Source organism: Triticum aestivum, chromosome 3B (assembly GCF_018294505.1).
Source record: "Triticum aestivum cultivar Chinese Spring chromosome 3B, IWGSC CS RefSeq v2.1, whole genome shotgun sequence".
NCBI classification, from domain to species: domain Eukaryota; kingdom Viridiplantae; phylum Streptophyta; class Magnoliopsida; order Poales; family Poaceae; genus Triticum; species Triticum aestivum.
In genome coordinates, this window is record NC_057801.1 from 235,967,901 (window position 1) to 235,980,023 (window position 12,123).

A 12,123-nucleotide genomic window follows, 5' to 3' on the forward strand; every position below is an offset into this window, starting at 1 on the left:
GGTATGGTGATCATCCCCTAAAGAAGAGAGGCAGGATTGGATCGTGCATGATCATGATTAGGGTGCGACGGCACGGGATTTGTTTAGGCGATCAAGTCGCCCGTCAGTCAGTCAGGTCAGGTCAGTACCACATGTGCATTGACGTCTCAGCCCTGACACTAGTGTATGGATACATACTACCTGTAAGTTCAATTAAATTATGCAGCGGATAAAGAGTCACCGGCTTTTCCATCCATAGAGGACCTGCTATTAGAATAGTAATAACAAGAAAAATTGCTGAATGCAGTGCGGGCCCTGGCTGGTTTGATCTCTCAGAAATGTGCGTGTGGAATTAACTGGTAAAATCGAGGGCGCGCAAGATCGAGATTAACTGAAGTAGAGAGAAGGGATCACGCATGCTGCATGTGCAATTTGTAGACACTAGCAACAATTGACATGTCATTCTTCAGCATAGGACAGCATGAATCAGCAGCCAATTGACATGTTATTCTTGTTGTTGAGATCGAACGATCGATGTACGTACGGCGGAATCAAATGCAGGTTGCGATCAGTGCCCAAACTCGGATGGGGTCGATCGGTCGAATCATTGCCCAATCATCTGACGGGAACTGGTGGCGTACGGGACACGCCCGTCCGTCCGTTGGTTGGTTCGTATTGCTGTATCCCAGCGAGAAGTATAGTAGTTTGTGAGTAGTACAAGTACTTGACGGAGAAGGATCGACAAGGAGCCGAGGACCACTAAAATCATGTATTGACCTGCCCATGGCCAGCAAAATTCAAGAATGCGAGGCCAGACAACAAAATCGGTTGGTGGCCGAGCTCCAAGATATTGGGAGTCACGATGTAGTAGCCATGTTCCCACAGGTTTTTCGAGCAAGCAAATGTAGCCGCGAAAATTTCTTCTTCCATGCACACACCCTTACATAAGTTGATCGAGCGGTCGAAACAACATGCAAAAGAAAGAAAAAAAATGCCGATGAACGTATCATCACCGTCGTCATCCGTGATCCATCGTTATCAACCGCACTGGGCAAAATTGACAATTTTTATTTGTGGACGCAATGAATTCACAAAATAAACTGCACCTAAAACTATTTCACGCGCCTGATCTTTTTGTGTGGCGCCCGACACGCAGGCGCCACACCCTACTGTGCAGCGCCCAGCTCTGGGGCGTTGCACCCCTGTCCACCTTGGTAGCCCCTGGGCCCGCACCTAGTAGTGCAGCGCCTCCGAGCTAGGCGCCACACATGTAATGTGCAGCGCCTAGCCCTTAGGCGCTGCACTGTCTATTACTAGTAGGCCGGGCCACCCTCCCCCACTCCCCCACACACACCCCAACCCCAAACACATCTCACCCGAGATCTGCCCCCTCTTCCCCTCTCTCCCCCTCTCAAATCCTTCCCAAATCCTACAAATTTGAAGATTTTGTCCGTGGATTTCGAACTCAAACCCTCCCTCAAGGTAATCTTCTCCGATCCCCTTGTTTTGATCCAAGTAATGTTAACAAATTGCTCATTTGTTGCTAGTTTGGGGAAACCCTAGTTTTGTATGGATCTAGAGATTTGCATGGATATGTGAGATGTTTGTTTGCCAATTTCCTATAATTAGGCTTGTTAGTGTATGTTAGGGTTATGGTTAGGGTTAGGGTTATGGTTGTTGTTTCATATATATGTTAGGGTTTCTGTTCCATGTTAATCTTTGGATTAGTACTCATGGAAGAAATGTTACGTTGTGTTGTTTGAATGCTTATAGGGATGGGAAGAACATGTGTGTTTGTTTATCATGGAGACAAAGACGCCTTCTTGAAAGGCAATATTGAACCGGACCCGGATGAGATTGACATGGTGTTTGATAATAGTCCTAGCTATGCGGAGCTCTTGCAACAAGTGAGGAAAGATTTGAATTGGATGGACCCTAGTGATATCATTGAGTTGGATGGAAGCATAATGTTGGTTTTGAAATGCACATCCGTTGGAAGACAATGCATGTCAATTCGGAGCAACGTTGAGTTGCATACAAGGAGATGGTGGCCGAATCACTAGACAAGGCTCTTGAGTTATTTACAATGAAGAAGGTTGATTTAAGTTTGCATTTGGACTTGAACCGGAACCCCTCCTATTTGGTTGCTAGTAGCCCCCACCCTTGAACCGAGATGAAGTTATTGAACCTCTTATGACCCAAGAAGTGAGGCCAACATTGAGCCCTTTTCCCAACAATCAAAATGAAGCTTTGCAAGAGGATAATGATGAGTATGCGGACGATGACAATGAAGTTGATCTCCATGCCAACAATGTGGGTGATCTCGACAAATATCATTTGCAAGAGACAATGGACCATTCCATCCCTTATTCCCGTGGCTATGCATCGGATTCGGACGACGAAGGTCCCGATGAACAAGTTGATGAGGAGGGGTTCACGACGAAGGAGGCCGAAGGTTTCGAGAAGGTATTCGGTCGGGATCATCGGACTACATTGTTGAAGGATGTTAGTCTCGCGGATGAAGGTGTTGTAGATGGTGGCCAAGGTATATCTCTTGGGGTTAGGCCAAACTTGTACATGACCGAGGGATCATCCGTCGTCTCATTTACCACATCCCACTTATAAGCCCAAGTGGGGTACCGTAGTGGGTCGTCATGGTCGTTCCAATCCTGGTACTTCACGGTCTTCGGTCGTCCAACCGGCAACCGCTCCCAGCTCCATACAGAAAGTGTGAGCATACAACCACCAATACCTCATGATTTCCTACAAGAGGCTTCATCCAACTGCACATAAAAGAAAACATGGTTGAATTAACAAGAAGATCGCATTGATAATGTAGCAATGAAGTGAAAAAGAAACAACTTTCTACCTATCTATACAAGTAAGCCCGTGTAGCCGAACCCCAACTCCATTTGCTATTGAAGACGGTCAACGCCTTCAGCCACATCCATGGAGCATTCTTGCCTGTGCCATCAGCAAACATAGTCCTGGATATAACGTACCACATGTACACACGAGCATATGTGTTGATCTCGTCCTCATTCGCCTCCTCGGGGCGATTAGCAAAGTTCCATGCAATCCAGGTGAAAGGAGCACTGACTGCAACTCTTTCCTTCTTCATGTCTTCTCCTTCTGGTTGCCGAGGCTCCGGAAGAACCATACCGATAAGGGCATGCATCTGCTCGCGCCACCCATCAGAGTCGGTGCTCATACATAGAGGATTACCCTCGATAGGAAGACCGGTGATCATAGCAATATCCTAGAGCATCACGGTCATCTCCCTGGTCCGAAGATGGAAACTGTGCGTCTCCGGCCTCCAACAATCAACAAGCGCGGTGATTGTTGCAGCATTGAGGGGTGGCGTTGACCGGCTGACCAACTGAATGAAAGGGAGGAGTCATGTCTCCCTTACATACGGTGTGTATCGCTCATCATACCGCATCCCGAAAGGTTGACCCCGTGAGACCGAAACTTCAGAGGTTGATGATCCTACAAACAAGCAAATCAAAAATTTACATATGTGCATTTGTCTTTGAAATAAACACGAAAATCATAATTACCTCCTGCTGCACCGACTGGTCCCAGTGATCATCGAGAAGCCAAACAATCCTAATAATTTCAAACAAAGCATTCTTGTCAACACGATTATCTTTTCAATACAAAAAAACTAAAGTAGGCCTACTATATGCAAGATTCAAAGCATATGTATCCAAAGCATTCTTCTCAATACGAGTATAATTTTAATACAAATAAACTAAACTAAGCCTACTTCATACAAATATCTTTTCCATAGAAATAACATGTCAACCTATGTATCCAACCATATATTTTTAATAAAATAAACTAAACTAGGGTTCCCCAAATCAAACAAACAAGGGTTTTAATACATGCAAAATTCTAATCTAATTTAATCAAACAAGGGTTCCCCAAATCTTCAAAATAGCATATTTTCTATGGATAGAAAGAAGGGGATCGGAGGAGAGTACCTTCTAGGATGGATTGATGAAGAAATTCACGGACCAAATCATCGGATCTGAAGGATTTAGGAGAGGGGATTGAGAGGGGGAGAGGAGGAGCCTCCGTTCTGTTCTATAACTCCTCCTGGAACGAATGGGTGGGGTGTGGGAGGAGAGCGGGCGACTGGCATCTAAGTCACAGTGCAGCGCCTAAGGGCTATGCGCTGCATATTACATGTGCGGCGTCTAGCTCGGAGGCGCTGCACTGCTTGGGTGCGGGTCCAGGGGCTGCTCCGGTGAACAGGGCCGCAACGCTCCAGAGGTGAGCGCTGCACCGTAGGCCATTCAAAAAGGTCAGACACGTGAAATAGTTTTAGGATCAATTCATTTCGTGAATTCATTGCGATCACGGATTAAAATTGTCAATTTTGCCACCGCACCGCACGTTCGCACCGGCCATGTCAAGGGACGAACACGGATCATGCACGCACGCATCGCGGCACAGTTCCACAAGCTCCATCGCGGCGCTGTAGCTTAAATAAGAAAAGGCGCCGATGTCGCAACGGTGCTGGACTGCTGGTGCGGTGCGAACGTAACGTACTCTGGCTCTGCCGTGCTATGCTAGTGCGGCAGGGGGGCCTACCACTTGTGCTCCCCGACCACGACGTCTCCTCCGATGGCCTCTCCCACCTCGCTCGCTCTTAGCCGCATGTTCTTCAGCCGCGGCACGTTCCTCCCTCCGGGAATCTTGCTGTGCAGCGAAAGGGCCCTGGATTTGACTTGAGGTGACACCGAGTGGAGTGCCGGGAAGGAGGCAGGGACGGGACGACAAGGATCCGTAGCCAGGCAGCTTGTTTTTGCCGATGGCATGGCCGATCGGTTTTTCCAAACGTGGCCAGGCAGCGCCGGGGTCAGCTGGCTCCCGAGAGGATAACGTACCCGGGTTAGTAACTGATGCTGCCACTTATGGCGCCGCAGGATGTGGTGGCGTTCGGCTGTACGTTCGCAAATGGCTTGCACGTACTGGAAGGATGTGATCAAGATCGGCGAGACTTGTCATGCCTGCCTGCCAGCCAGGCGTGTCGTTCTGGTGTTGGTGTTGTCAAGTCATCTCCTCATCGGTTCTTCTTTGCGAGCGAGCTTCCTGGAAGCTGATGGAAAAGCAGGCAGACCACGTTGTGACGATGGCGCCACCGCGCCTAACCCACCCGGCCCGGAGGTTCGCTTCGCCATGATATGATACCGTGCCCGTGCGTGCGCGCGATCGCTACGTCCCACTGACACGGAGACGGCACGGCGCTATCCACCCCGCACGACTGATTCTGTCTAGGCAACTCTAGCATCTTCAGACTTGAGATAAACTTCGGAATAGCTTCACACACGATATCTGATGGACGACTTGTGGACGATAGTAGGATCTTACGTCCCGTAATCATGCAGGGATTTAATCTAACGGTGATTACCTACCGTCAGTGCATGCATCGGCTGCAATATCGTCGGCTGCGTAGCACTGCTCGATAAACTTAGCACGTGTTGTTGAGCTCGAATCAATGCCCCATACCATCGCCTTAGAAGCTTTTCATGGCAGAAAAAAAAATGTCATCGACCTTAATTTCTTAAATGATACTCCCTCTGTTTCTAAATATATAAGACATTTTAGAGATTTCAATGCAGACTACGTACGGATTCATTTTGCTTCATACATAGTGCCTATACTGGAATCACTAGAAAGACTTATATTAAGAGGGAGGCCGTTTCCAATCCACCTTTGGAAAACCATTCTTCATTGAAAGCCTGACCATGGCATCTTGGCGGATCTCCATCTCCAAGCAGAGAAACGCCAAGATCTTTGACAATATTAGCACTGGCCCTAGCTCCTGGTTTCACAACTTTAGGAAACAATGCCTTTTCTCTTACATTCAGGGTTTCCCTAGTCAAGGCTGATGCTATTCATTTGTGGCTCAGCACTCTTGTCTAGCTCACTTTAGAATGTTTCCCCCCTTTTGTACCTCCCCTCCCCTCCTCTCCCTCTGTGCTTTTGTATATAATTTGTAAAAAAAAAACAAGAATACGACGCACATTCAGAAGCCTAAACACTGAATATGATGCAACGCAACTCAGCAAGTCAGAATGGTAACTAGTACGCTGATCACGGGATGTTCAAAAACAGAGATCCATTCACAAATAGGACAATGGTCCAGTCTATAATGGTCACATAGCAAGGTAGCTGTTCGATCAAGTACAAACCCGCAGCCGCAGTCCTTGAAATTACAACCGTCTCTTTTCTTATCTATGGACGCACGCATACATCCCTTCCCTGCGGTCCACAGACAATGAAAGCAAGCTGCTTCTTCAGACGACGAGGCCCCTTCGCACCGACAACACGAGATTCCACGCTGTTGATCAGTTGATATTCATGTCCTCCGACCCAGCGCCATCTCCATCTGCGTGTTGTGCATCTAATTGTTTAGAGAGGTCATTCCGGCATATCTAAAGATTGATGCAAAACCATCAACAACATACCCTCGTTTTCTGATGAACTGTAGATAGAGCTCCTTGAACGCTGTTGCTGTTGTCGTGTGGGCTGAAATAAGAGCAGTGTACAGGGATGAGTTTATGCTGCACATTTTTATGTTGCAGGCCTTCAGAACTCAAAAGAACTGGACTTTTTTCGGCAAAAGAAAAGCTGAACTTGACAAAAACACAAGTTTGGCTGCTAAATATGACCCTGCACATGATAAGTAGTACCTGCAACTTTGGCCTAAGTGCCTCCAGTGGTCCTTTGGGTTTTGCAACACCTTGCTGTCCAGACTGCAAAGCAAAATATCCCAAAAACAGTTCATTGAAACTCAAGTACTGAACAAACGAAAAATGAACTGAAGCTACAGAAGGATAATTTAATACCTTTCCGAGAGCCCAATCAGCAGAATCAAAATAGGCCCGCTCATGATCCTACAATTATGAAGAGCAGTTTAAATGCTGAGAACTAGTGTGGTTTATGCAGATACCTGATATGGACTGTTCAGTTTTGGGATGAGATATTCGAATTAAGTACCTTTGAGATGAGCGGTGGCTTTTTAGGAATTAGTCCTCCAAACTTCTTCTTGATTACTTGTTCCTGCGCATAACAGATTGTGCTTGATGTTAACCACAAGTAATTGATCATGCCAGCTATAGAGACCAACCTTCTTTGTTGCTCAATTAACCAGAATATACAAGACTACCATTTAAATGACCATACAATCTTCAGAACTAGTCCTGAAAATAACCTGTTGCTGAGCTGATGGCATGGCATTATCTCCACTTTGGTCCATAGGTTCAGAATTTCCAACATTATCATGCCCAACAGCATTGGCGTCCTTCATCCCCGACATGGTGCTAAAAACAAGATGTTAGTATTTATCACATTATAAAGCACTAAAGTGAAAAGTTGTTTTTAAGGCATGAAATGTTTGAGCAATAGAGTTTGAGATAAACCAAAATCAGTAGCAATTATTGTCCAGTGTTGTTCACTATTTGCAGTTTGACTCTTAGAACAAAATGGCAACATTTTTAAATAGCCGGTGTATTTTGAATGGGTTTATACTTATTCTTTTGGGTTTAAAGATATAATCAAGGAACCTTAGCTAGTTTTCTACTGCTAGTTTCTGGGTTAGTTCTTAGCCTTTAACATTGTAATGGCTGTGCTAATTGTAGCTAAATATTAGTCGCTCTACTATTTTCAGCTGATGAGTACCCCCTATAGTGAGCACTTGATGTTGGCAAATCTGAACAATTCATTTCAAATCAAAGAATGTGCTTCAGTTACAGAAATCAACACATTACTTTTCTCTTGTTAGTTGTATTACTATGCTTCCTATCTGACAATAAAAAGAGAAACTATGCTTCCCACCTTCATGGTGTTAGGTATGCTAAAACTAATATACTAAAAACCGTGGCCTGCGGATTAGCCCATCCAAAAATAATAACCAGGAAGGCCATTAAGAAAGAAACACGTGTTTATCTCTTGGTCAATAGAACAGATAAACATCAATATGAGACTGGATATATGGAACTTAAACAGGTAAAACTGTTTTTTCTTAATATAAATTCACTAGCACTGTTCAAATTTCATATATGCTCCAAAATCTTTATAAGAAGGTTAAATACAACCCACTGGTCAGCACATTGACTCATTCCACAGCCCATTGGATCGACAAAAAATCAAGTACATGTAAACTCAATGTTAGCCTGTCATGACAAGCAGATACCTTGAGTATCTGTTTAATCGATAACTTGCCAGAGGATCCACACAGATTGTTCATTTTTAGCCCATCAGGTTTAATCTTTTCATTACAAAATTGGGCAAAAACAAGCTAATGCTTCAGGGGCCCTTCTAAATGGTAACACCTCGTACCGTGGTTCTAGATACAGAAATGAAGCAGCAGCTTGATACCCCGGCATCCCTAGTGGTACACAGAACAACTCTATCTACATATTGTCATCCAGAGCCGAAGTATGACAAGGCGAGGTCGGAATAGTGACTAGTTGAGTACTACTTGCGTGTTTTCTTTGCTTGCTATACAAATCTGAACACCGGGTTGTCCCTGAATGCCAGGTAAATTGACACTATCCTAGTAGACGGGAGTTCCAGCAGGTGCCTGCAATCTGTTTGACCGTATGACAACCCAAAATGCTCTCATAAAGCACACAGTCCTCCGTGACCGAAAATCTAACAGGACCTTCTGATCCCCTGTTCTTGCTCTGCTGACACACGCATGGTCTCTGCCACTTCACTTGCTTGTTTGTTCAGCTGACTGCACCAGCTGGTCGCTGAATTATCCATCTTAAACATATACAGTACATAGTAAGAAGCAGAGGTAACTATTCTCGAATTATGCCCAATTCTGAGCGTGAAGCATGTGCAGATCTCTCGTTCCCTCTGGACCGTCGGCACCACCTAACCTACATGATGAGTGGCAGTCCGGGTAATTCTCTTGCTAAATTTCTCCCGCACATCCCGGATCAGAAAACAAACCAGCCGACGAACGCTGACTAGTCAAAATTACCAGAGAAACGCCGAGAAACCGGCCGGATCTAGTGACGGCGGGATCTACCAATCTACGGAGACAGCAGGCCAACGACCCAGTCCCATCGGCAAGCTAAGTAAGCAAATTGCTCGGACTCTGAGCGGAAGATGAGGTGGAGATCACTTACAGTTACCGTCACAGAGACGGTGGCGGCGAGGGAGGCGTCGGCTCGGCTGCTCGGAGGTGGAGAAATGGGGAACCGAGGGAGGGACGACGAGCAGCAGCGACTCTCTAATGAGTGGAGGTATGTTTGTTTGTTGGCTGCTGCTGCTGCTGCTGCTGCGATCGGATCGGTCTCGAATTCTGAGATGCACGGAAGAAATAGCTCCGTGTGGGGCCCCGTTCGCCCTGGATTTCGGCCGTTGCTATCGTAGACTGCCGGGCCGGCCGTGCAAGTTGCTACTTGGCCGGTCACCGGAGAAAAGGACATTATTTTTCCTGTGGATTCTTTTTCGAATCTCCTGTAGATTTTTTTTCTTTCCTTATTACTACTTCTCCGCCGAAAATACCATTTTCCCCCAAATGATAAGCGTCACACATATGACACAAAGCACTCCAGTCTACGTTTTTTTACAACTAAAGTTGTCATCCGAAAAATAAACCTCCAAAAAACTGAAAATTGCCATCTGAAAACAAAGTTGTCATACTTGACAACTAAAGTTACCATCCCCGCTTCATCAAATATGTCGTAGAAAACATTCGGAGTTGCCATGTGTTCACTAATAGGAAACGGACAATCAGTCCCGGTTTTAAAGGGCCTTTAGCTCCGGTTCGGCAACCGGGACAAATTAATCGGGACTAAAGCCCCTGACTTTTAGTCCCGGTCGTGTTACAAACCGGGACTAAAGGTGCTCCACGTGGCCGCTGTGGGGCGCCGAGGCAGGAGGACCTTTAGTCCCGGTTCATGACACCAACCGGGACTAAAAGGCAGCCACACGTCAGCACCTGCCAAGTGCTGGGCTTTTTTTATAAGGAGGGGCTATGAGTTTTGTAGGGTTTAGGGGTTTCATATTGTGTTCCCCTTTTTTTGTGTGTTTACCCTTTAATTCTTTTACATTTAGGGTTTCATTTTTATTTTATGTTTTCCATTCAACTCGACGCTAACTACTACATATAGCAATGAAGGAACCATTAATTACACAACATCGTCATGAACATATATAGAGAGAAGTGACATCTCTTTTTCCGTGCTTGGTCGAACAACAAGTTTTCGTATATCTATTCGACGCTACTATATACAGTACATGATCATGCATATATACAACATAACATCTCTTACGATCCCTAACATCATCTACCAAAATCGCATTGCAATTCCCGATGGTATTCTCTGTCTATAGGTATGACGTGCTCAATAAAGAATCCCGCCAATTCCTCTTGAATTCCTCGTATGCGATGTGTGTGTGTGAATATTGTTTACGTACTTCTAATTGTTGTGAAGATATGCCCCGCTCAGAGGTCGAGTGGCGAATGAACTCGCAAACGTAGTATCCACATAAATTATTCCCGGGTGCCTGCTACAAGCACTTTACGAGAATAAAGTTCAATCAAAATGATAATCAAGCATGATAATGATATTGAAACTACAATCAATGAGAGATGCGCGGAACAAGCTAGTACTACTTACTTTAGGGTGTTGAAGTCGCAGCTCCTTTTTCCATTCACCACTAACCTTGCTAGTGAACTTTTTCCAAACCCTGCCCGGCAAAGAAAATGATTACTTGATATCAGGAAATGAACGTAAGTTGCCGATATAGTGCGATAATGATTGAACTTACTTCTGGAGCATTTCACTCATGTCCGCCCGCTCCTTAGGCTCTTTACGTCTCGTGTCCAAGACAATTACTAGTCCCGCATCAAGCTGAATGGCTAGCAGAATAAAGTGGAATCTGCGCACGCATAACTCATCAATTACACTTAACCTCGAGTGAGCGAAACAAAATATGCTCAAGACAGTAACACTCACGAGAAGTTGTAAGGAAAAAGCATCTCCCTTCTGTTTTATTGTCGAAGTAACGCATTTAGCAAGTTTTCTCAGTATCGTCGGGGTTCTTTTGTACCGTATATTTATTTACGGTATTTGGGCTAATGAACCCAATGTCATAGATTTGTCCTCTTTTGCATTTGAGGATCTTCAATCTGCATAATATAGTGAGGATAATTATACATGCAATGAACGAGCTGAGTTAGAGACTTAATTACAGAAATAATACTTACAGACAATAGCAACTGATGATAGTTTTGTCGAGGGCGCCTTGATTGTATAACTGAAATAATTCTTCAAATTCAATGTACAACGCCTCGACTCCATTGAAGTAGTGCTCATCTTTAATTCCCCCCAAGATACTGTCGGTCCCATCCTTGTAGGTTTTCAAGTACTAGTCATGAAATTTTCGCATTATCGTTGATAGATGCGGGAGCTGCTCAGGTTTGATGAGAGGCTTCCCGTGCTCGTATCTAAAGGCTACCTCAGCCATTTCGAACTGTATATCATCACCGAAGTAATCGCCAAGAGTGATACCAACACCATCGGCCGCTACCCCTAGATCATTGGCGATATCGGTAAACATCTTGAGCGGGGGGCACAATTGCTTTTCCTGTTCGCCGAGCTGGGGAATTGTTTTCCCACTTCTTGCACCACTGCTACTTCCCGATCGCTTCAAATGTATTTACAACACAGCGGCCATAGTGTGATAGCGGCGGAGGCCATGGTGGTCGCGTAAGGGCATCCAGACAGTGCTTCACTTTTACCGAATCTATTTTCTCCTTTGGATCTGGACGTTTTGGTGCAAGATGGCGTTTCACATCGGCAGCGACAATGTCGTTGTTTTCCTCGCCAGTCATGTCATAGGGCAACTTGGCATGAGCCTTCTTGACGCTTTGAACTGCTCTGGATTTCTTCCCTGTTGTACTACTAGCCGCGGGAACGGTAGTGGTTCTCTTCCACCGGTGCTGAGGCGGCGGAGGATGCGGAGTCAGCTGACGTGGTGGAGGAGACGGAGTCCACTAAGGTGGTGGAGATAGCTGAGGCGATGGAGGATTCTGCTGAGGGGCCTCCTCCGCTGGAGTCCGCTGAGGCGGCGGAGACAACTGAGGCGGCGGAGTGTGCTGACGCGGCA

The 12,123-nt window shown here is 45.7% G+C and overlaps 1 protein-coding gene across 2 annotated transcripts; it reads right to left on the reverse strand.

Moving 5' to 3' along the window:
- Nucleotides 1-6,092: 6,092 nt before the first annotated feature.
- LOC123069503 (uncharacterized) lies at nucleotides 6,093-9,405 on the reverse strand. 2 transcript variants are annotated; one of them, XM_044492379.1, is made up of 7 exons: nucleotides 9,132-9,404; nucleotides 7,205-7,313; nucleotides 6,991-7,053; nucleotides 6,840-6,887; nucleotides 6,684-6,746; nucleotides 6,459-6,519; nucleotides 6,093-6,379 (listed from the first exon to the last, which is right to left on the reverse strand). In XM_044492379.1, exons 2-7 carry the CDS (start codon nucleotides 7,307-7,309, stop codon nucleotides 6,339-6,341), a joined length of 381 nt encoding a protein of 126 aa, XP_044348314.1. In that variant the 5' UTR covers nucleotides 7,310-7,313; nucleotides 9,132-9,404; the 3' UTR covers nucleotides 6,093-6,338. The 2 variants fall into 2 exon arrangements, with proteins under 2 accessions (XP_044348314.1, XP_044348313.1); XM_044492378.1 differs by having other exon boundaries at nucleotides 6,684-6,887; nucleotides 9,132-9,405.
- Between the last annotated feature and the right edge of the window lie 2,718 nt (nucleotides 9,406-12,123).